General features: G+C 38.2%; 1 protein-coding gene across 2 annotated transcripts in view; it reads left to right on the top strand.

The window, feature by feature from the left end:
* tmc4 (transmembrane channel-like 4) overlaps nt 1–25,927 on the top strand; it is a 58,607-nt gene that overhangs the window by 24,650 nt on the left and 8,030 nt on the right. For both annotated transcript variants that reach the window (XM_028822002.2, XM_051919799.1), the window contains 10 exons: nt 759–920; nt 3,674–3,756; nt 3,846–3,994; nt 4,175–4,322; nt 5,624–5,797; nt 7,436–7,599; nt 10,543–10,669; nt 15,306–15,403; nt 20,371–20,554; nt 20,673–20,803. In XM_028822002.2, the coding sequence (XP_028677835.1) occupies nt 759–920; nt 3,674–3,756; nt 3,846–3,994; nt 4,175–4,322; nt 5,624–5,797; nt 7,436–7,599; nt 10,543–10,669; nt 15,306–15,403; nt 20,371–20,554; nt 20,673–20,803 (1,420 nt within the window). The remainder of the gene's footprint in view (nt 1–758; nt 921–3,673; nt 3,757–3,845; nt 3,995–4,174; nt 4,323–5,623; nt 5,798–7,435; nt 7,600–10,542; nt 10,670–15,305; nt 15,404–20,370; nt 20,555–20,672; nt 20,804–25,927) is intronic.

Raw genomic sequence — 25,927 nt, forward strand, 5'->3', positions numbered from 1 at the left:
ACTGAAGCTATAATTGTCAGTGTACTTGAATACTCACGTTGCTTATTATTTAGAAGCCAATTAGAGCCACATCATCAGTTTCTGTGCCAAACAAAAAAAACAATGTCCTTGTATTTCTAATCATTACATAAATTCAGTTCAATTTAGTTTATTTTTGAAGAGCGCTCTTCACTGAGAGGGCAGCCTCAGAACACTGTAACTAGTTCACATGTAAGTGCAATTACAAACTTTACAAATTACTAATAAACTGAACAACATTAATGAATCTTAACAATATTTATCCATTAACATAATTTTTGTACTATGACCAGTTGGCAACAGAGGAAAGGAAAATATAAACTCCAGTCAGCAGTGTCACTGGAGAAAATAAACCTCTGGGGGGGACGATAGACACAGTCAGACATGACCAGAGTCCTGGAGACATCATGAAACTGGCTGCCCACCCCCTCCTGTGTATCCCATAGTGGAATCTGTGCTGGGTACCTCCATTGATTCCTAGGCTCCCAGTATCTCAGGTATCTTTTCATGAGCAGAAAAACAACTTGTCAGCAGAGCAAGCAGAGAATACAAGAACAATCAGCCAATCAAACCTGAATATGACCACTTTATACTGCCACATAAAGAAAAATAAATAAATATCTTGCATGTGGCTATGGTCGCCTAAACCATGGGCTGGCTTTGCCCATGACATATACAATCAAGTCAATTTTTCCTTCACTCTGTGTACAATTAATTTTTTTTTTTTGTTTGTCCTGCAGCTAATTTTGGAAATGGTATTGAGTCTTACTTCAGATTTCTGCGTTTCCTGGTATTTCTTAACTTGATGTCCTTCTTCCTGATTGGGTGTTTTGTGCTGATTCCCAACGTCACAATTAGGAGCCTAAAACTAACAACCACAAGCAACAGCTCCGTTAAAAATGGTAAGTCACTAGACGGATTTTGATGTTTAGTTCTATATTGTATCTACATGCTTACCTAACCAGATGTGAACAAAACTGAATTGCCTACTAGGCATAAAAAATCCTCTGGAACCCTTTTCTATCATGGAATCACTTTCTCTTACTGTACAAAACCAATGCATTACAATTGCCTACTTTTTCTCTCTAACTAATGTCATTCAGTAGCTTGTTCTGCTAATGTCATCTAGTAAACCCACCATCATGCTAAACATTTGACCTTTCACAGCCTATGAGCCTTTGGAACGAGTTTGCCAAATGGTGCCCCAGGTTTCACTGCATTAGGCCAAGTACATGACTAACCGGGTAAATCTGGCTCTTTGCTCAGTTTCCCCCACATATTTTTCAGCTTCTTGACTTTCAAATGGACTTCGCAAGAGCAGGTCTTGATTGTCTTCCATTGATTCTGTTCTGAATACCTGGAGAAATGTAAAGGTCTCTTTCATGGACCCAGGAACTCATCAGTTTACACTCACATAAGTGTCATTACAGCTCCAAAAACTTAAGGAATGGTTTGGGTGAAACAGTCTTTATTTTGCAATACGCATCTGGTGTAAAGGCTAATTAAGTGGATTTCCTAATGTCTTCATCACATTATTATTATTAATACTACTACTACTCCTACTACTACTAATAATAATAAGAAGAATACATTTTATCTATATAGCACCTTTAATGCAGCAACAAACATCTGCAAGGTTCCTGTTATTTTATATCAGGATAATCCATATTGTGCCCTGCGGTGAACTGTCGTAGCCCACCGTCTGAGTGTCATATGGAAGCGTATTAGGGTACAGAGAAAAGAAAAAAAACTGGGACACAGTGTGAAAAAAAGGTTGAAATTTCCACTTGAATCATGTAGCTTATTTTTGTCATTAAAGTAGAATGTCATAAACTTCATCTTAAAATCATTTAATTTAATAGTTTCTCAAATCCCATCGTAACTAAAGTAGCATGTTAAATGCTCCGGTTTCTTCCCACAGTCCAAAGACATGCAGGTTAGGTGCATTGGCGATCCTAAATTGTCCCTAGTGTGTGCTTGGTGTGTGTTTCCTGCGATGGGTTGGCGCCCTGCCCGGGATTGGTTCCCTGCTTTGCGCCCTGTGTTGGCTGGGATTGGCTCCAGCAGACCCCCGTGACCCTGTGTTCGGATATAGCGGGTTGGAAAATGGATGGATGGAGCACTGACTCTCTTAAACGTACTAACCCCCAATTCCTGTCCTTCCTTTTCTTTCTCCAAATAACCAATCGCCACACAATCAGCTCAGTAATAGACATTAAGCCATCTGTAAGCTTAGAACACTGATTCTTCAGAACTTTCAAGCAACACTGAAATATCTTTGTAGTACATGTTTAATTATTCCATCCATCTATCCTTCCAGGGTCGCGCCAGTCCCAGCAAGCATACAGCGCGAGGCAGGAACAATCCCTGAATGGGGTGCCAGCTCATTGCTACTGCTGTCCACCGCGTCCACATGTTTAATAACAGTTTACATTATTTAAATGAAGTTAAAAATGAATCCGTATAATGTAATATATATACTTTACTGCATTTCATCTTAAAAAATGATATCAAGAACTCCATAAAGATAGCACCTGGAAATCTGTATTGACTTAGAAGCCAGTCATCATCATCTATAAATACGCGCTCTCTTCTATTGAATTGAATTCAATTCCTTTATTGTTATTGTATGCTACAATGAGATTCAATATGCAAATCCTCCATAAACTTATTTTCCTATAAAATGGTAAAATAACAAAAACAACAATAATAATAATAGGATAAAAAATAGTGAAAAATATACAATACGAAAGCATAAGGGCTCAGGTTGTGCAATATTACAACTGTAATGCAAGTTTAGAGTCAGGTAATTGTACAAACAGTTCTCCCACGAGCACTTGATGGACTGTTTGAGTGCGTTTATAGCTCTTCAGATGAAACTGTTTCTGAACCATGAGGTCCCTACAGGAAAGATTCTGAAGTGTTTGCTGAATGGGAGCAGTTCAAATAGATTGTGCGCATGACTGAGGCAGTGTGTGCTAGAAGCTGTACCCCGATAATCCTCTTTCCAATCAGCTGCTGTAGAGCTGTGATTCCACACTTGGATACAGTGGGTTAAATACTCCAAGTAGTGCACTTATAGTAACAACACTAAAGTGGCTATGGCATTTGGAATAGTTTGGCCATTCTGTGCACCATTATATGGTTACAGGTTGATTACAATCAGATGCCTTGAACTAAAAAACAATTTGCAGTTAATTTCAGGGTATTTGATACAGCCGCGTCAGGGATGTGATTCTAAAAAATAAAGGGTAACCACCCAGGAACAGTAGCACTGCTTTGACGCTGGGCGCCGCTAGTTTGCAAAACCGAGCGGAGAACTTGTGAACGCAAGGGATTGAGTTGGCGTGAAAATGTGCGTGTCTTTATGGCAAGTTTAGTTTTTAATGCATCGCGATGTGAGTGTGGAAATGAGCGTACACAACATTTTTTGTGCATACGCACCGTTTATACATGAGGTCCCTGGTTCTCACCATCTTCAGCTCACTTGGACTACATTACAGAACTTTCAGTAATTTTCCAAAGACAGGTCACCACTAAGGGACATTTATCTTTATAGTTGACTTCTGCCACAGCAATTTAGACAGGTAATTCATAAAAATAAAGCAGTAAAATAAAACTCCAATTACATAATGCTCAACTGTTCTTTTTGCAGATACCGAGTGCACATATTACAACCCCACTCCAACTGGTCTTGTCAACTTCTTCAACTATGTGCTTGATATTTTGTCGGGAACGGTTAGTAGCCACCTAGCTATCTGTCTCACTCCTTTGTATCTTTGTTTACTTAACATTACTAACCGAAACCCTTTGCTTATCCCACACAGGGTATGCTGGAATTTTCCTACCTTTTCTATGGGTTCTATGAAAGTGGAGAAGTCGATTTGGTAAAGAAGATCTCCTACAACATCCCAGTCTCCTACCTTGTCACATGCTTGTGTTACATGTTGTTCTGCATCATCTGGATTGTACTGAGGTGACAGAACTTCCTTGATTTGGCTGTCACATTCTGTTCAAGTTATCCTAAGGAGTAACAGTACTAAGATAACTTAGGAAAAGAAATCATAGAAGCAGATATCATGACCGCTTCAAATGTAGTCATGTGCCAAACAAAAATATTTTTTAGCAATGATGTCTTTCTTCATTACTTTTGCAGGTCTGGTTCTGGTTTCAAAGCTCTAGTGCTAATCGAAGGTGAATCTCTGACACATTATGGCAGTTTGGTGTTCTCAGCTTGGGATTTTCGACTAAAAAGTGAAAAATTTATAAAGCTGAAGCAGAAAACAATTCGTTACGAGTTCCAAGTGAGTGCAATTCCACATTTGAGTGAAGAGCTACGCTACTACATACTGTCATTTCAAAGCAGGACAAGTTATGGTTCCAATAATATTGCTTTCTCTTATTTATCCATTTTCCTAACCAGCTTTATGCATTACAAAGCATATGGACGTTGGAGCCTGTCTTTTTAGCATATAGTGCTATTTAGGAGCTAACCATGGATGGGGTGATAATCTATTGTGATGGATCTTTATAACATTCATACAAGATAATTTAAATGTTTTGATGTATAATAATTTTAGCTTCCATTAACATGTTTTTTTCATCTTTGTTATTTCTATGTTCCACTTTCTGAAATTGCCAGTTTCATAGGTTTACTGGCAGCCAGACCTGGCAGTATTGGACCAAAGTTATTTTATTGTTTTTTGAAATTCAGTGGCTTGATGTCTCTATTGGGTGATAGATAGATAGATAGATAGATAGATAGATAGATAGATAGATAGATAGATAGATAGATAGATAGATAGATAGATAGATAGATAGATAGATAGATAGATAGATAGATAGATAGATAGATAGATAGATAGATAGATAGATAGATAGATAGATAGATACTTTATTAATCCCAATGGGAAATTCACATTAATGCTGCCACCTCAGAGCTCCAGGAGACAGGATTCAGATCTGAACCCTGTCTTGGTTTATCCCCATGTTCTATCCATATCTGTGTGGGTTTTCACATCGCATTACAAAGACATGTAGTTAGGTAGACTAAATTGTCCCTATGTGATGGAGTGTGCCCTGCAGATTGACATCTTTTGTGCCTACCATGTGACCAGCACTACCACGACTATTACTCTGACACTCTTTTCACCTCCAAAGCACTCTTGACATACTGTTCCTTCAGAATAACTCCTACTCCATTTCTCCTCCCATCCACACCATGATAGAACAATTTGAATCCACCTCTGATCCACCTGGCCTTACTCCCCTTCCATTTAGTCTCTTGTACGCACAATATATCAACCTTATATATATCACAATATATCAGCCTTGCTACCATGCTCTATTAATCAACCAAAATGATTAAACTCCCCAGCTTCATAGTAGAAACGCAAAACCAGTTGAAAATGTTTAGCAAAGGTGATTATCACAATGTGGATGAAATGTTCCATGAACAAAAGAAAGCCAAGATGAGAGGGTAAGCTTCTTCTGTTAAGCCTAAATAGCGCTTGCATCGCAGTTACATTTCTTCCTTCAGTTATACTCAGTTACTGTTAATTTCACTTTGGAGTTATTTCTTCTACTCTTTCTGTCTTTCCTGCAGATGGAGCTAGAAGAAGCTGAAGCTCACAGAGCTGCGCTACACCGCACCATGTCTGATAATGCTCGTCTATACGGCTACCGGGTGGCCCTGAACCTTGTGGTAATAGCCTGTATCACTGGCGCCTTCTATTGTATTTACTTGGCTACTCAGGAGTCGCAGAGGTTGCAGAGCGAGGTCAGTCTGACCACAAGCAAAGTCTGAGTAAGGCAAAATTCATTCTATGTTTTCTTAATATGACTGTTTCCTCCATCAGTAGTGCAGAAGGTATGTATAAGGAGACTAAACTGGTGATTTACTTTGCTTACTTCTGTCTAGAAATAGTGATGTGTTCATTTTTCATTCGGGTCCAGTGTCCTCATGAAAGGTGTGAAGAAAAGATAAAGTCACTAAATAAACATAATGCCATGTACAATGAATGATAAGGAACCATAAAAAGATTCAGAAGTTGAGCAAAAGCCTTCATGTTTTAAAACCAGCCTTAAACGGGAAGCTCTCTCTTTCAGACATATTGGAATGTAATAACACATAACCAAAGCCCAAGTCAATGTCCCAGACTATTTTAATATATTGTTTGTACAAAAATAAATGCTTTATTAAGATTATTTACCCCCACCCCACAAGCTATCCCCCATTTTCCACAGAAACTGATTTAGAATAAATTTGTTGAAGCCCCCTACTCCTTTGTTGGGTTCTAACATTTATCTAAATTGGCTTTTCACATGATTTTGTCTCATAAAGTAATTTCAGTCATTTCATTTTTTTTTTTTTTACTATTTACATTTTAAAATAAAAGATGCAACATAATAACAATGAGTCATATCCAGAGTGGTGGTGTTATCTGAAATAATCAATATGTCACTTGCACTTTAGCAATCTGCTGCTCAACAATAAAAGACAGTTTTGTCGGATCTCGTGTGAGCATGTAAGAAGACAACTCGAGGACATATTATAGATATAAACTTGCAAGAAGTTAACCTTTGCTTATTTTGAAATTTTGAAATGAACAAAACATTTTTTGGGAATGTAATGCAATATTAATATTGAATAAATAATAAATAATGCGGGCTCTGCATCGGTCTGTCATGGTGAAAAAAGAGCTGAGCCATAAGGCAAAGCTCTCAATTTACCGGTCGATCTATGTTCCTACCCTCACCTATGGTCATGAGCTATGGGTAGTGACTGAAAGAATGAGATCGCAAATACAAGCGGCTGAAATGAGTGTCCTCCGCAGGGTGTCTGGGCTCTCCCTTAAAGATAGGGTGAGAAGCTCAGTCATCCAGGAGGAGCTCAGAGTAGAGCCGCTGCTCCTCCGCATCGAGAGAAGTCAGATGAGGTGGCTTGGGCATCTGATCAGGATGCCTCCTGAACGCCTCCCTGGTGAGGTATTCCGGGCACGTCCAACCGGGAGGAGGCCCCGGGGAAGACCCAGGACACGCTGGAGGGACTATGTCTCTCGGCTGGCCTGGGAACGCCTCGGGATTCTCCCGGAAGAGCTAGAAGAAGTGGCCGGGGAGAGGGAAGTCTGGGTATCTCTGCTCAAGCTGCTGCCCCCGCGACCCGACCTCGGATAAGCGGAAGAGGATGGATGGATGGATGGATAAATAATAAAGGAGTAAATCAAGGAGGTTTTAGTTCATTTTAAGTCTTTTTCCAAAATTAGTGTAAAAACCTGAGCAGCAGATAAATGGTTTAGGATCCTGTATATCAATAAGTGTATATTCTCCTTTTAATAAATCTCCGCTATTAAGAAATTCCTGAGATAACTTTATGATACCAAAATTTTACCTACCTGTATTGTTTTCAATTCCTCAGCATGACTTTCTGACCAAGACCAGCTTCCTCCTGGGACTGCTAATTGAATACCTTCCCTCTGTTGTCATCACTGCAGCCAACTTTATTGTCCCGATGATCTGTGATTTCGTCATGCGATTTGAGGCCTACACCCTATCAATGCAGATTAAAGTTATTCTCTTCAGGTAAATCTCTCCTGAGATTCTGAACTCTCTATATGTCATGATTCTGACTTGTACAAAATAATTTAAAGAACATTTGGGATGCAGCACAAATATTTTCCATGGTTACATTTTTTTCCGTTTATATAATAATCAGTCAAATTTCAGATTTCCATCCATCCAACCACTTTCAGTTTTGGTCCCCCTTATTAATGTGAGCCTGAAGTCAGCCTGAGTGAGCTAGAAAAATATTTAAGGAATCATACAGACAAAATCACTTATATATGAAACATAAAAAAGCCCAAACTACTGCCGAAAGAAAAAGCAAGTGATCCAAATTCTTTGTGACTCTGTACAGACATCTATCATGAATGTGCCCTGCATGTGCAAAATTAATAAAAATAAATTTGTTAGACTGACACAGCTTACAGTGATAGGTAACCATGAACAAACTGGCATGCTGACTGCTGCACTACTTCACGTTGTTTTCAGTTCAGGATGTTTGCAAATGACAACAAAGAGAAACAGAAAACTGTAGCTGTTGCTATGAGTGCAGTTATCACTGCTGTGGACTCCTGACGATACGACAGAGGAGCTCAGACCGGTGGGGGTGACATGTGAAAGGCATAGATGTAAAACAATTTCATATATTATATTAACAGCTGTCTACGAGACTCTCACAGAGAAATATCTGCTTGAGTTGTACCATTTCCACCAAATTATGTACAGCATAACATAATGACCCCCGTGACCCTGTGTTAGGATATAGCGGGTTGGACAATGACTGACTGACTGATAACATGATGACAGTGAGAGTAACCCCAAATTTAAATGACACCCCTGTCTAATTATCTTTCTACTGACACACCAGGTCTTTACTGTTATTCACGTTAATTTTCAACACAAACGTATGATGAAGGTCTCATAAATAATCAATTAAAACAGTGTACAGTGCTTTAAATCCAGTTTAAAAAATTCTAATCCCATGTGGTTCTTGTGGTTCACACTTCTCATTTAAAAAAATCAGATCTGTGTCACATATGAGTGAAAAAATTGGAATTAATCTGCAGTACAACTGTAGCCAAAGTGATCTAATGACTAACAAGCTGTCTGGACAAGACGGGAGTCCTGAACAATATAAAAGAGGCAAGTTATGAACTTTTTTTTTCTTTTTAATAAATATTCTATTATTTGTTTCAGATGGGGGAATGTCTTTGATGACTGAGAGTTATAGATGTGACTCCAGTACTCAAGAAGAAGGATTTGGATCCTCCTGATTATAGATGAACAAATTGAACCTTTGTCATTTGCACGAACGTGGCTTTTACAGCCAGAAATTAACTAAAAGATTGTACACTTTTCAAAACAATACTTCAGATAAAAAGATTAAGACATTTCTCTTAGACTTCCAAAACATTTTTTGAAATGGTTGAGGAAAAACAATTCAGAAGGACCCAAACAATCTTCTAATTTGGGCAAATGTATGAAAACATAGTTTTATAAAGACTAGTGCAATGTGCTTCACACAGGTAAATGGAAGATCAGATAAACCTACAGGTGCACTGACTGTATAGGAAAAGTCAGGAAAGATTTTTGATAATGGCTGGAGATACGGCATAATCAAAAAACAGAGCATTGATCAAAACTAGGAGTCAAGAAAATCAATTGTCAAAGCCCGCTATCTCTAAAATCAATGGTCTTAGATTCAAGCAAAAACTCAAAACCAGTAGAAGCTACAAAAATAGTATGCAGTCCCACTAGTTTATGCAGTCTTGGGACTGCATGAGATGGACACAACATACTTTATTGTCAGCAGCTTTGTGAATTACCTACAAACCATTATTACTGCAGGTATTATTGGCGTGGCTTTCGATATTTTCTATGGCACTCCTCACAGAATGCTTTACTTAAGAGGTTTTAATGTCCTTACTAAAGGGAAGCGAGATACATATGCAGTAAGGTAAGAGAGAGATAAATCATTACGTTAAAGGGATTAAGCTAAACTCATATCAGAAGCAAGACCAGAATCGTTACCACACACTTCTTTACCAAAAAAAGTGGTCAAGAATAAGGTTCTTCACCAAATGTTTACTTTATATTTTTACAAAGTTTGGATGCCGTTTAATGACAGTGGCCATCTTTTATAACATGCTCTCCATAATGTCACCTGGCACACAAACCTTGTTGCGTGATAACAGCCAGACACACAAAACAGTGGCATCCATGAAAAGAAGAAACAATAAAAGGCAATGGCCCATACAAACAGACAAAATGGAGGCACTACAAAATGGCATTGAAATGACTTTACTGAAATAATGGTAAAATAGTTAATAAATAAATAAATAATATAAATAAAACATTACCAAAATATTATTTACGTAATCCTGACAATTATTACATTAGATAGATAGATAGATAGATAGATAGATAGATAGATAGATAGATAGATAGATAGATAGATAGATAGATAGATAGATATTTTATTAATCCCAAGGGGAAATACACAAAAAAAATCCATCTCCAAATAGTAAAAAGTGTCCAGGGAACGAGTCCACATAAAAGAAAGTGGTAGGAGTGATCAGTTAAATAGATAAAAAGGTAGAAAGGTAATGTCGTACACGGAGCTGTTGGAAAAGCTGCCACTCGCGGCGGCACCTGAGTCATTGATTAGTGTAGAAGTATTAGAAAATGTACAGTGCTGGGAATCAAATGCCACGTGAAAACCACTGTGCCACCTGGGAAGATGTGTTAGTAAACTAGACTAAAATAATTAGAAAGACCAAACTAAAGTATTTCTGAATTGTCTACAGATCTATCCATCCTTCATGTGCAGAGATGTGCTCTTTAGAAGCACTTGTGACTGGAACACCACTGTGCCCCATGGAGTCTTGTAGTTTCTGTCTCTTTTTATTTATGCTACCCTTACTGTCTCTTTCCTGTTCTACAATTCAATCTTTTTTTTTTTAGGGCAGTGTTCTTGAGGTTTGCTAGCCTTGGAGTTCTACTCTTTTCACTTTGGGCTCAGATCACTTGTGGTGGCGATGTCACTGCCACAGACTGTAAGGCTTGTGAATATAACTATGGCCAGTATCAGGTAAGAATCCTCAACAGCCTAGGTGTTACTAAATAATATGTAACAAATTTCAACAATCACACATGGCACAAACCACATATCGTATGTAATGCTGTGTATGTGTTCAGCAATTTGCTACAATTTAGATTTTTTCACATAATACATGGCTAAAAAATGTACATTATTGATTGTGCCTATAGTTTGGATGACCTGCTACACCAAACTTGCTGGATGTCAAAATTATGAAGTAAAAAACAAACAACTGAATATCTAAAACAGATATGTACCACTGCTTTACTGATTTTGAGTATTTGATCTCAGTACCGAAAACTACATTGCTGGTATCTGCTTAGATATGAAGAATTAGCAGTAAATTCTGTCATGCTAGGACAGGAGGTGATTAAAGAACTGAATGTTCACTGTGTTCAAGTATTAAGCATTTTCTTCAGATCGTTTAATTGGACAGCAGTGTCAGGTGAATGAAAACTGAATTCACGATAAAACCCAATCCACTCAGAGAAGTAGCTGATGGTCACCAACAGGAGCATCATCTCCTTAATATTAAAACATAAGAGCAACAGCAGATCCACACCCGATATAGTGTTTATAGGTTACTAGGGGGCTTACCCCCTGCTTGCTTCGTTCACCAGCCCCCCGGGCCAGAACTATGCGCCAGCTACTTCACGTCTCTGCCGCTCGTGTTGTGAAGACGGGGTGCTGAACACACACCAAGGAGACGCGGTCGCTCCTCGAAACCCCCTCTTAAACGGTGATACAATGGGAAACAAATAGTGTTTTTTTTTACCTCCTCTTTGCTCAATCAGCTGCTGGCTTGCTTGCTGCTGCTGCTGCTGTGCTGCATGATCTGCATCTCGCACGGTGCTTTGAACATTTAAAAGCCTGTACAGCAGATGTCCTTGTCATCTACTCTTTGTCTTTTATTTCTGGCCCCGGGTGTGGTTAAATCTGTTGGCACAAAGTCTCGTCTCGCAGGACGTGAGTTCTTGATATTTTAGTTTATAATTTAAAAACGGAATAAGAATCTGAAAATCTAACGACATCACCTTAAAGTTTGATAAAGTCTGAAAAAAATGATACCAAACATATATATATAGGTTGTAAAATAAGCCCGATTTAAAGTGTGACAAAAAAGTGACATAATAAATCACATAAAATCATTGCACAAAATTGTTTGTGACAGATAGGGGGCGCTATCGCTCCCTTGATCCCTCGGATCAGATGCCAGATACCAGTTAAAAGTCCAATTATTATTTATTTTATAATAATAATGTGCACCAAGCACCCTCCACTCCACAATACTCATAAACCAATACACAATACTCAATACAATAAACAATCCTCCACTCCTAGACACGTTGCCACCCTTCCTCCTGACTCAGGTCAACCCTGGGATCTCCCACAGTCCTTTTTATAGTTCTTGGCCCGGAAGTGTTTCTCTTCTTGCTGTCCATGTGACTGGCAACACTTCCGGGTCAGATGAAAACTCCTTTTTCTTCAACCCGGAAGCACATCATTTCCTCTGTCTATGTGACTGGGACGTACTTCCGGACTGTAGTGAAAGTACAAGTCTCTGGGCCTCCCTGCAGCGGCCCATGGCGGCCCCTACGTTATCCAGCAGGGCTGTACAGGAAAACTCCAATGTCCAGGATGCCCTGCTGGAATTCGGGGCACCTCCATGCTGTAGGAAGGGCTCCATCTGGTGGCCTGGGGGTATTGGCCGGAATGACTGGCTGGCCATATCCCACATGTTGCACTTTTAGGCTTAGGATTTTATATATAGAGAGTACATTATTGGCACATGTATAGAGTCCAGTAAAATGCTCACTTACTGTATGTGTGCTAATCAACATACAATATGTCGTCACTCTCCAGCACCATAATTATTGAGTATAACAATGACACATCTTCCTTACCTGAAAAATCTCAGAACACAGTTTACAATACTATCTACCATTTCTCCAAATCAGATTATTTCTTTCATATCTAGAGCAAGGTATATGTGTGCTAAGAATATAAAATAGACCAAAGGTTGACTGCTCAAGAGTTAAGAGGATATAAACTAAAGTAACATTTTGTACAGATTAAAAAGGCATTAGCTCATTGATCAATATACTGACATTACATTATTACTGGGGTAACGATAAGAAGCCGCATGAGAAATGTCTCTGTGTAATCCTTTTTAAACTGCAAAGAGACATCAAACAGTTAGGACTGTTTATTAAAATATTTTCAAAAAGAGCATGTGCCCTGATAAAAGATTAGATTAACAGCCATGTCCAGTCTACTGCAGAGTAAGCTAATGTTGTTATTCTCAGCGATGTGTTAAGAATGCTTGATCTGTATTTGAGTCAATCTGTACAAATGAAGAATTATAGAAATGTAATTAGAAATTGATGTGATGAACTGATGGCAAAATGACACTAAAGTTTCCTTTTATAAAGATAATTTTAAAAATCAGGATTTGTTCTTGCCTTGCACCCATAGGATAGCCTCTGTCTGACAGAAAGAACAGAGATTGTTTACCAGCTAATTAATAATTTATCTGAAAACCTCTGGATTACTGTAAACCATTACTGATTAATAGCCCTTTTTGGAATAAATACCACAAGGGCTCACTTCGTATTTGCCTTTCCACAAAGGAAACATTCTTTATTAGCGTCTGTTTTGCTAGCAATGGAAAAAAGTCCCCTTGCTTAGTACATTTTACCAAGAAATACTGTTCATTTTGGAACCTGACGCCATTTTGTGAATTTCCCCTTGGGATTAATAAAGTATCTATCTATCTATCTATCTATCTATCTATCTATCTATCTATCTATCTATCTATCTATCTATCTATCTATCTATCTATCTATCTATCTATCTATCTATCTATCTATCTATCTATCTATCTACTTACTTGTGTCCCAACCCCTGGCTCTTGCAATGACTCTGTTTCTTGCCTGCTTTCTTAAAATGTCTGGCCACAGACTCACAGTCATTTTTAAACGGAATTTACAGCACATTCAAGAAAATTACTTCAAACAAGGGATAGGGAGATTGCAGCAACAGAGTAGCACCTTTCCTTATGAATGAAATCAATGTTTTCACAGTATAATGAATTATGATTAGTGTGGTGGCCATTTTAAGATTTTTCTTTATTTTGAACGGAACACATTACAAATCAGTGAAGCCTGTATCTCTGGGACTGTCTTTAATATTTATAGATAGATAGATAGATAGATAGATAGATAGATAGATAGATAGATAGATAGATAGATAGATAGATAGATAGATAGATAGATAGATAGATAGATAGATAGATAGATACTTTATTAATCCCAAGGGGAAATTCACATACCCCAGCAGCAGCAGCATACTGAAAAAAACAATAAATTAAAGAGTGATAACAATGCAGGTATACAGACAGACAATAACTTTGTATAATGTTTACGTTTACCCCCCCGGGTGGAATTGAAGAGTCGCATAGTGTGATGGAGGAACGATCTCTCAGTCTGTCAGTGGAGCAGGACGGTGACAACAGTATGTCGCTGAAGCTGCTCCTCTGTCCGGAGATGAGCCTGTTCAGTGGATGCAGTGGATTCTCCATGATTGACAGGAGTCTGCTCAGTGCCCGTCGCTCTGCCACGGATGTCAAACTGTCCAGCTCCGTGCCTACAATAGAGCCTGCCTTCCTCACCAGTTTGTCCAGGCGTGAGGCGTCCCTCTTCTTAATGCTGCCTCCCCAGCACACCACCACGTAGAAGACGGTGCTCACCACAACTGTCTGATAGAACATCTGCAGCATCTTATTGCAGGTGTTGAAGGACGCCAGCCTTCTAAGGAAGTATAGTCGGCTCTGTCCTCTCTTGCACAGAGTATCAGTATTGGCAGTCCAGTCCAATTTATCATCCAGCTGCACTCCCAGGTATTTATAGGTCTGCACCCTCTGCACACAGTCACCTCTGATGATCACGGGGTCCAGGAGGGGTCTGGGCCTCCTAAAATCCACCACCAGCTCCTTGGTTTTGCTGGTGTTCAGTTGTAGGTGGTTTGAGTCGCACCATTTAACAAAGTCCTTGATTAGATTCCTATACTTCTCCTCCTGCCCACTCCTGATACAGCCCACGATAGCAGTGTCGTCAGCGAACTTTTGCACGTGGCAGGACTCTGAGTTGTATTGGAAGTCTGATGTATATAGGCTGAACAGGATCGGAGAAAGTACAGTCCCCTGTGGCGCTCCTGTGTTGCTGACCACAATGTCAGACCTGCAGTTCCCAATAACTTGATTATGCCTTAATTCTTTGCCTGTTTGGGTATGTAGTGTAAAAATACAGAGGGGGAGTGCAACATGTTAAAGTTGAATTGTGTGTGTGTGTGTTTTTTTTTTCCTTTGCTTTATTAAGAGTATCACCTGTTTTTTCATTCACCTGAGTTTTATTATTTTACGAGTTATAGCAGTTTGCAAGAGGGTGGTTACCTACAGATAATCAGTGATTGTTTAGTGTTGGCTCTTAATTTCCAAAAATAGTATAGATGGTCACTCTCAGTTGTTACTAAAGTGTGCAACCATAACACAGTAACTTCTAATTTTTCTTAAAGTAATTATACGATGTTATCCTTAATTGTTTCTCTTCATGTTGTCCCTTTTCTGTAGTGCTGGGAGACCCGAATCGGGCAAGAGATGTACAAGCTGATGATTTTTGACTTACTGACCATTACACTTGTTACTCTACTTGTCGAATTTCCTCGTAGGTAAGTAGGTAAGAGAATGTCTACAATGATTGGGCTTATTAAAAAACTATCTCAGAGTGCGACGATGGCCTGTCCAGTTTCCTTAATTTGAGAGGAACAAGATGTGCTAGAAAATGTTAACATGCAGAATATTTTATATTATCACAGAGGTTATGGAATGCTCAGATAAGAAAAAGAACAGAAGGAGGAGTAAGTTATGGAGATACTTATACAGTAATTATATTTTTAAGAGGATTTCCAAAGGAGAAGTCAAGGCATATTCAGATGCAGTAAGAGAGCAACAAACCAAAACCAAAGGCAAAAGCTAGTTGTGAATGAGCAAGGATTCAGAAAACAATAAACAATCAGAATGTGATGTGCTCAAAAGGAAAACAACGTGCAATTTAGAATGAGTATTAAATCAAAAAGCACATGTCAAATGCACCACAAACCACTATTATATAACATGGCCGCCATGATGTCACACATCTTTCATAGCAACACTGCAGTATCACAGCAATACATGCTCAGAATGGGATCAGTACTGTCACCAGGAAGACAAAAATGTCAGTTTGGAAGGGTTCATACAGTTCTTCCTTGTAAAATACACTTTATTGATACCACAGAAAAAATGCAATACAACCAACTGTACTGCACAATAATATAAAATCAAGTATATTAGCTTATATAATATGTATTATGCACACAAATACATGTAGAATAAAATGAACAGGAAGTTGAATGAAGTAAACAACATAAGTATTTAATTTTAAACTCAACACATTGGGTCAAGTGAAGTAAACACATTGCACCGATAGACAGATTAGTACAGGAGTACCTTAATGCCTCTGTCCAAGTTGACCTTTATAGATCTATTGTGGTGTGTGTTCATTTCTTTCTCTTCATCACTCAGCATGTGCTCTGGTATGGCTACCTTTACTTATATATTTGAGTGAGTGAGTGAGTGAGTGAGTGAGTGAGTGAGTGAGTGAGTGAGTGAGTGAGTGAGTGAGTGAGTGAGTGAGTGAGTGAGTGAGTGAGTGAATGCGTGCTTCGGTTTCTCCGTGTGTGCACACATGTATATTTAAATCGATTATGTATCTCAAAAATCTACTTGAGCAAATATTTTGCAAATCAACAGACTTGGTCCCATGACTAAAGGAAGCAGACCACAAAAAACCCTGAGTAAATTAAATAATTCCTATGGCAGTTATCATTGGGCAAAGATCAAACCATTTTTGAAGGATATAGGAATAAGTATTGGTCCAAAAATAGTAGCCCTGGAGCCTGCAACAAGAAAAACCCAATACAACAACTTGTTTGAAATAGATGGACTAATTTGTTTGAAGTTATTGTTGTACATAGGTCTCAGCATTCAGAGTAGATATCTCGTTTACTGCTCATTCTAAATGTTTGTATCATTCCTACGATGTAGTCATCCAGGAGCATTACGCAATGCAAAAGATAACATCATTTTCCAAAAAAAAAGACTAATATTAAGATGTCAAAATCAAATTAGATTTTTCATAAACATACACACATATATGCACATGCAGACAGCATGGTAAAATCAAATTTTCTTGATGCTTTGAACATCATAGAATTTAAACTTAACTCGATAGTGAATTTTTGGCTCCATCACCAACCCTACATTTACATGAAAGTAATAAAAAACAAGCAAAGAAACAAAAAATACTTAAACTTAACAGGCTCCTCAAGGGCTTGAATATCAAAATGGATTAAGATTTACCCAACAGTGTGTATTTCTTTGTGTGTCGGAATTTGAGTAATTCATACAACTTAAAGGTCTCTTTTGAAGGAACTGTGTGCTAGATCCTCCAAGTACTTGCTAAGTGCCATTTAAGTATCTAATGTTCAAAAAAGGTAGATTACATCAGCAAGTTGAGCACAAATCCTTTTGTCCGTGGAAAAATGCAGCCATAAGTTAATGTTATGTGTTCTTTAGTATTGTGCTGAAGACGAGAATGGACAGGATTAGAAATGAGGACATTAGAGGGTCAGCTCAAGTTGGACGGTTTGGAGACAAAGTCAGAGAGGTGAGATTGCGTTGGTTTGGACATGTGCAGAGGAGAGATGCTGGGGATATTGGGAGAAGGATGCAAAGGATGAAGCTGCCAGGAAAGAGGAAAAGATGAAGGCCTAAGAGAAGGTTTATGGATGTGGTGCGAGAGGACATGCAGGTGATGGGGGTAACAGAGCAAGATGACAAGGACAGAAAGATATTGAAGAAGATGATCCACTGTGGCGACCCCTAACGGGAGCAGCCGAAAGAAGAAGTATTGTGCTGAGTAACACTGAGATGTCTGTCTTAAGCCATCTAGATCATGAATGTACATATTGATAAGCTTGGGCTTTACATTTATTCCCGGTACTGATGCTAGTCTTGGTATCTCAGATGGGTAAGGAGGCTCAGTCTTAAATTTCTTATAGTCCAGTCTCAAAAACTGACCATTTCCTGTACATTATCATTTCAGGACCCCTAAATTCCATCCACAATAGGCCCTGGTATGCTTGAACACAGCAGCAACTGCGCTACTTTCTCATGATCATTATCTTGTCACTGGTCAGATCTTACTTATATAGATTCCTCTGGCCATATTTCCGACATGCAGTTTGCCTTCCAATTATCTTGCTTTCAACTTAAGTCCAGAAAAGAACAACACAGGATTAAAAGACACTACTGAGGTCCAGGAGTTAAAACCAAAAATCAATAAAAGTCTCTTACATGCGCCAGGAAATGACATTAAATACAAAGTAACAAAACCAAATGATTAACTAGAAATAGGACATAATACAAAATAGAAAGTAGCAAAGCCAAATGATTTATCAGAAATCAAAGTCAAGAAAAAGCAGGCAAAGTTCTTGATCCCTAAATATCTCCCATAATCTAACTACACACATCACAAAGATGTTTTTATTATCCAGAAACATGGATGACACTATGAGTCACTAACTTGCTCCATCAAGTTTTCTTTTATAATTCTCGACTTTTGCATGGAAATTTGCATACATACATTCCAACCTCTTTAGTATGTACGCAAGTTTTATTAATCTGAACCTAGCTCCTTGTATTTTTACAAGTTTACTCATGAGATGCTTTTTTAAATTTGGACCATCAAATGAGGATTAACAGCAAGTGTCAAACAGAATGGAAGATTCACTCTGAACAAGGCTGAGATTGCAGCGATGCGACAGCTTGAAATCCAGCTATACTGGAAAACGCCATATTGCACTAAAATTCAGTAGAATGATTAGGTATATGGCCATTGTAGCAGTCCAGCTACCACATTTGAGACCTGTATTAGAATTTATTGTTCTTTTCAAAAACACACCATATATTGTGTCAAAATTTAGAATTAAAATTAAGAAAAGCACATAAATATATGGAACAAGAGGTAAATAACCTTTAGGGGCAAAGTTAGAGTAGTCACAAGCGATATGCAAAAATGTGAACCAGGAAAACAAAAGAACCAGCAACTAAAGCCAAAACATTTCGCAAAACTCAAGTCTTTGTATTAGAGCTAAAAGATTAAAAAATGTAAGTAATTTATTTTGCCAGAGCTGAAAAATGTGACAATTTTTTAAAATAAGGGACCAGGGGATAAGACATATTCAAAAGACAGGCCAAAAAAGTCTTTAGTGGAAAATCAATTAATCAAATATTAAAACTAAAACACTAAACTAAATCACAGTATGAAGACAAATCAGAAGGACTGGTAACCAAAAAAGCTAATCCTTAAAGTATACAAAAGAAAGTACAGGGTGAGTCAAAATTAGGTTAACACTAATGGTACTGCTATGTATATACTTATATACAAGTTTTGTGGACAATTTATTGTATGTGCCACATATGGTACATGTGTTGAACATGATGGTGAACAGGTTGAGACATTCCTGTAAATCATCTTACACATATAAAGTATGTTTTGTCAATAAATTGTTTCCGCCATTCAGATGTTAACATGATTTTGACTCACCCTGTATTGTTCATATTAGAAATCTTGGACAACCAGGAAGCGCACGACACTGACATTTATACCATTGCAATAGTTACATTAACCGTCACATTTCTGCAGTTGTCGCCACTTGACAACTCAGTAACAATCCTGAACAATTGAGTTGCAACAAAGGTGGTGCCCATATAAGACACCATGGGAAGGCATGAAAATATATCAGAACCTTCCAAACAATACCAGAGGTAAAAAAATTATCATTTTTGATAAGAACAAGCCATTCTGCCCAGTAGCATTCAACCACTAAATTTGGTAAAACATCACCCATTTGAATTTTGAAAGTCCCCAAGTTCTACTATACACCACACTTCTTGGTAACTTATACCACATATCTGTGGTTCTCTGTAGGAAGAAAAACATCTAACATATGGAGAAATTTGTATCAGGCAGTGTGGTACTGGGGATAAGACTTTGGACTTCAAACCCTGAGGGTATGCGTTTAAATCCCGCTACTGACACTGTGTGACCTTGAGTCACTTCACCTGCCTGAGCTGCATCTGGAAAAACAAAAGAAATGTAACCAATTGTATCTCAAATGTTGCAAGACTTGGATAAAGGTGTCAGCTAAATATATACAATTTACCATTGACCAGTTTTTTATCTCTGCCACCATATGGCTCGTCTTTACATTGGTTTGTTTAAATCAAAAAACTGAAATCTTTCCATCATTCTTCTTACCTCACAGCCTCGGAGTCAGCCTAGTTGCTCTTTCCATAGAGGTGCTTTGTCTTGTTTGTATTATGGATGCCAACACTATATACAGTACTCCAAACAAGGCCTCACAAGTGTATTCTATAGCTTAAGAATATTATATCTTATTATGTCTTATTATATTTGACACAATGTGAAACTGTATGTAAAGACTGATATCTCACTGGCCTTCCTAATCTCTTTGTATATTGTGTGGGTGTTTAAAAGTGCTTTGATCACTTACACTGTTTTTGTGTACTCAAGGATGCTCGTTGACTTTTGTTCTTGGAAGCTTGTCAAACTTTGGGGCTATCAGCAATTTCTGGTCCCTCAGAATATTCTTCAGTTGATTTATGGTCAAACTGTGGTCTGGATAGGGGTGTTCTTCTGTCCCCTCCTGCCTCTCCTGAACACAATCAAATTCATTCTGATCTTCTACTGCAAGAAGGTGAGATCAGCTGAAAAGCTGTAAACCTGCCAGATATCTTCTGTGTTACTATTTCCATCTTTCCTGATTGTATCAGTCTTGGACTTTTTTTGTCTATGTTCATTTTCGTGTCTTTCAGCTGACACTGTTTCGTAACTGTCGTCCAGCAGAGAAAACATTTCGGTCTGCCCGCTCAAACTTCTTTTTTCGGATTATTTTGCTTATTGGACTTTTTGTGTCCTGTGTTCCACTAGGATACAGCGTGGCTAAGTAAGTATAGTACTTTTTCTTGATATATTTCTTTTGACCAGATTATCCTCAGACAGACAGACAAACATTATTTGAGCACAGTGAAACTGAAAAGCTGCGATGATTGTAACTAAATTAAATTCCATCTTTTAAATCATATTTTATCCACAAGTTGTTATTAGTGTCCAAGTCATTAAGATTTCTATTATAAAGAATAACATTATATTACGACTTTGAAAGCTATTTTGTTGTTTTATTATTATTAGAGAATGTTATTACATAATGTCAATGGTCAATGTAACATGTCCATGAAATCAAAGCTCAGTCCATCAGTCGAATTCATTAGAAGAACATTTATTAGAACAATCTAGAGGACAACAGCCCATTCACCCCAGCAAAGCACGCCAGCCCTATCCATTTAATTTTAGTCTAGTCTTAACTGTCCCTGAAGTCCTACTGTCAACCCTAACCCTAACCCTAACCCTATCCATTTAATTTTAGTCTAGTTTTAACTGTCCCTGAAGTCCTACTGTCTACCACACTACTTGTGATCACTAGTGTCTACCACAATATGTGTGAATTGGTATAAAAATAAGCCATTTTAATGTTCAAAACTCAAAACTGTCCTTAAATCAATATATAAAATAAGAAAATGGACTGAAAAAAACATACCCAAAATGTGAACTTTGTTAGCTAACACTGATTAATAATGACACCCGAGTAAACAGCCAGTAATTAGAAAACCTACACCTTCTGACTTTATTTGAACTGACTCGCCTTGGACTTTTTAAATTCTGGACTCGTATATCTCATGTTAAAGACACTCTGTGTATATTTGTAAACAACTGCTATAGATTGATTTTAAATTCTGTATCTTTACTGACTTGAAACTTGTATCTTTTAGATCATTTTTTAGAATCTTAAAACAAACTGTTAATTTATTAGACTTGGGGTAAATAGGATCAGAATGGACTAACAGCCTGAGAAAGGCTAACACTGATTGATTATTCTTGTAATCATTGTTAATTCAAGGTGAAGTTAGGTCCTTAAAGTCTGGGTGCATGCTGGGCAGATCAGGAGGGAGGAAGGAAGGACAGCAGTCAGAGCAGAACAGGAGAGATAAAAGCAAGTGAGAGCAGAGAAGGAGAACAATTGAAAGAAATTGACAAGGATCTCTGCAGTCTGAACACCAATCTGAAGAAACTCTGCCCCTAGACTTTAACAGACTTAGCTTCCATCACCTTAATTTTCTTCAGTAGTATTTTCAATAAGACCAAATACATTTCTTTACCTTTAAAGTCTCTTTTCAAATACATTTCCTACTTTTTTCTGCCATTGGTTTTATTGTGTTTTTATTAATGTTGCTTTATAATAGTATACATTTTATACTGTTTGATTGGGTCAATGTATAGCGATCCGAGCACCTGGTGTAGGGGATTACCATATTCCTACAGGGGTTAGCCGCTGAGGAAATGACATTTTCCAATATTAGCAGCATGGTGAGTGGATACCTGCTTTGGTGAATGGCTCAGGTGTAGCTTAACTGTTAGGTCTGGTTATGCTAGGCTAGTAAGTCTCTTTGTGTAAAGCAGCTGTCCATGTGCAAAATAGACTGTACACGTATAGCGCTATAAAACAGCGCCAGTAAGCCAAAGGTCCGTGATAATACGCATGTCTATGATTAAATAAAATAAAATTTTTTTAATGTTTGTTTGAAATTTACCCTTAGCAAATTTACAACTGTGTCCCCGTGTTCTTTTTACCTAATAGCTAAGCTGTCCAAATATCCAGATTTTTCTTAAACGTTGTCAAGGTGTCTGCTTCAACTACATGGCTCAGTAATTTGATCCATAGTCCCACAACACTTTACATAGAGAAGTGCTTCCTGGCTTCAGTGTTAACAGCACTTCCCCTTAATTCCACTGAAGACTTTGAGTATGTGATTCACCCTTAAGCCAAAAGAATTTTGCTGGATCACTACTTCTACCTCAACAATTTCCAAATCACTAATATCCTTCTTAATGGCTGCCCTCATGTTCTTATATACCCTACGATTCACTAACCTTATAAACCATATACAGCTATTTATCAACCCACTGCAGTTTTTTTTTAAATTTCCTAATTCCAAATTTAGGTATGTACCTGTCCTGCATAATATGTAAAACATTTTAAATCTGTTCAAGTGCTCCTCGACTATCTCCACTCTTAAAAGCTTATCCCAGTCTATCCTTTTTAGACTTTGCCACATCTGCTTAAAATTTGCCCTACCAAAGTTACACTTAACAGTTCGAGTCTTTGCATCCACACTCTTTCCAAAACACTGAGAATTGTATTATATTACGGTCACTTGACCTTAATGGTTCAATCACCTCTACAAACTCAATTCTGACTAAATTCAGACAGGATTCCTGCCTGCATTAGTGCTTTAACATACTGCGTTAAAAAACAGTCACTGAATACTTTTAAAACCTCTTGCTCTTGTGCTCCGCTTTTTGCAAGATTATCCCAGTTAATATTTGGGTAGTTAAAGTCCTCCATGACTATAAAATCTCACTGTAAACTTGTTTTTAATATTACCAAAAAGATGTACATTAAAATTACTGTCTGCATTGGGCGGTCTGTAACACACTCCTACAATAAGGCTTCTTTCCCCTATGCTTTCCAGATGAAGCCAGATGTCCTCACTAAGATGGGGCTCATTGTCTAACTGAAGAGGACTTGTGTTTAAATTATGTTTGACATAAACAGCAACCCCACCTCCTTTTCTGTTCTGTCTATCCTTCCTTTATCCTTTATCCTCCCTTTAAAATTAGTATCCTTCTATGTTATTCTCATTGCTGTCTTTGTTATTTAGCCAGATTTCTGTTATTTCTATAAAATCATAATTATTCTCCGCTACATACATCTCCAACTCACTTGTTTTATTTTTGATACTTCTAGCATTAATGTAAGCTATTTTTAATGTATTACTTATTTTACTTTTGCATTTAAATATTGGACTTGAATTTACATTACTATGCAATTTTATTTTTACACTATTTTTGTTCCTTCATGTACAGTTCTAAACCTGACCTATCCTAAACTCCCTGCCCCTCCCATACCCTAGTTTAAACAATCCTTGACTAAACTACTTATACAGTACACCTCCCCAACACATTGGTACCCCTTTGGTTCATATGTAACCCATTGTGGCAGAACAGGTCTCATCTGTTTCAAAAATAGATGCGCTCCCCCTGGCGGCACCCACGGTACCCAACAGGGCTGAAGAACCGGACTCCATGTCCCATGCTGCCCTGCGGGAATCCAGAGAACCATTTCCGTCCAGGGGAGCTGCCATCTAGCATCCCGGGTGATGTACTGCCCTAAAGAGGCTCTTTCTCTCTCAATCATATATCTATTCAGATCCTTAATTCGCTACATTGTAGAAGTACCTTTGGCAGCAATTACGGCTTCAATTTTTTTTGGATAAGTTTGTACAAGCTTTGCAAACATGGATTTGGGCAGTTTATCCTATTCTGCCTGGCAATTCTTCTCAAGCTCTTTTAGATTGGATGGGAAGCGTCTGTAAAATGATATCTTCATTACCCTCCACATATTACTTTGGGGATTAAGTCTGAGCTTTGGCAGGGCCACTCAAGGATGGCCAGAGACTTGTCCTGAAGACACTCCAGCATTGTCTTGGCTGTATGCTTTGAGTCATTGTCATGCAGAAAGGTTAACCTTCGCCACAGTCTGACGTAACGTGCACTCTGGAGCAGGTGTTCTATAAGGACCTCTCTGTATTTTGCTGCATTTATTCTTCCCACAATTCCGTACAGTCTCCTTGTCCCTTCCACAGAGAAGCACCCCCATAGGATAATGCTTCCACCATCATGCTTCACTGTAGGGATGGTATTAGACTGGTGCTAAGTACTGTCTGATCTGTGCTACACATAGTGCTTAGAGCTCTGCCCAAAGAGTTTAATTTTAATCCTATTTGACCAGAGAATCTTTTCCTCGTGCTCCCAGAGTCATTTAAATGTTCTTTAGCCAAGTCCAAATGGGCCATCATATACATTTTATTCATGAATGGCCTCTGTCTACCATAAATATCTCATAAATGGAGTGCTGCTGTGACGGTCATCCTTTCACTGGGTTCTCCTATCTCAGCAGGGGACTTCTGAAGCTTTGCTAGAGTGACTACTAGGGTCTTGCTCATCACTCTGTACAAGGTCCCACTTGTCTAGTTACTCAGTGTAGCCAGACGGCCAATTGTACGAAGAGTCTTGGTGGTTCCAAACTCCTTCCTTTTCACAACTTCTAAGGCCACTGTGCTCCTGGGAACACTGAGAACTTTAGAAATGGCTTTATCCCCTTGCTCTGATCTATGCCTCACCACATTCTGATTGTGGAGATCTACTGAGAGTTCTTTGGATTTCATGGCTTGGTTTTTGTTCTGATGTGCAGTGTGAATTGTTGGACCTTACATACGCAGGTGTGTGCCTTTCTAAACTATGTCAGATTAATTCAGTTTGTTATAGGTGGACTCCAATTCTTCAGGAGAACTGCAGCAAACAGGATGTCCCTGACCACAATTTGGTGTTTGACTTTATACTGTATATTTCAAAATGTGCATATATATTAGGCTGACCAGATGTCTCACCATTTCTGGGAAAGACCCTGATTTTAGGACTTTTATAAGTGTCTAAACTTTTTCTCAAGAACTCTTGTTTTGTCCCAGCTTCAGGACAAATCAGTGTCCCCGTGTAGCTTGCTAAAAGATATAGATAATTAATGAACTTTCAACTTCAATGAAATCCTTCAGAATTCATTTAAATATGTAGAAAGAAATCACTTATTTCCATCTGATGCCAGCAAGGTATTTTGTGAAACTTGTGAAGTACATTTTTCCGTTGCACAAGGAGGTCTGTGTGAAATTAATAAATTATATCGGTAGCAAAAAGCAGAAAGAAGCAGAGAAGAGTAAGTATACAACTCAGAGTGTTTCTGAATTGTTTGCCACACAAAATCTGGAATCTGATAAGGTCTCTGCAAGTGAAGAAGTTTTTGCTTATCACTCTGCTGTTCATTGCCATAGTTTTCTTGACAGTGACTGCACAGCTAAATTTACTTAAAAACTTTATGTGCTTAAACGTTCCTCAACAC

This window comes from Erpetoichthys calabaricus, chromosome 16 (assembly GCF_900747795.2).
Source record: "Erpetoichthys calabaricus chromosome 16, fErpCal1.3, whole genome shotgun sequence".
NCBI classification, from domain to species: domain Eukaryota; kingdom Metazoa; phylum Chordata; class Cladistia; order Polypteriformes; family Polypteridae; genus Erpetoichthys; species Erpetoichthys calabaricus.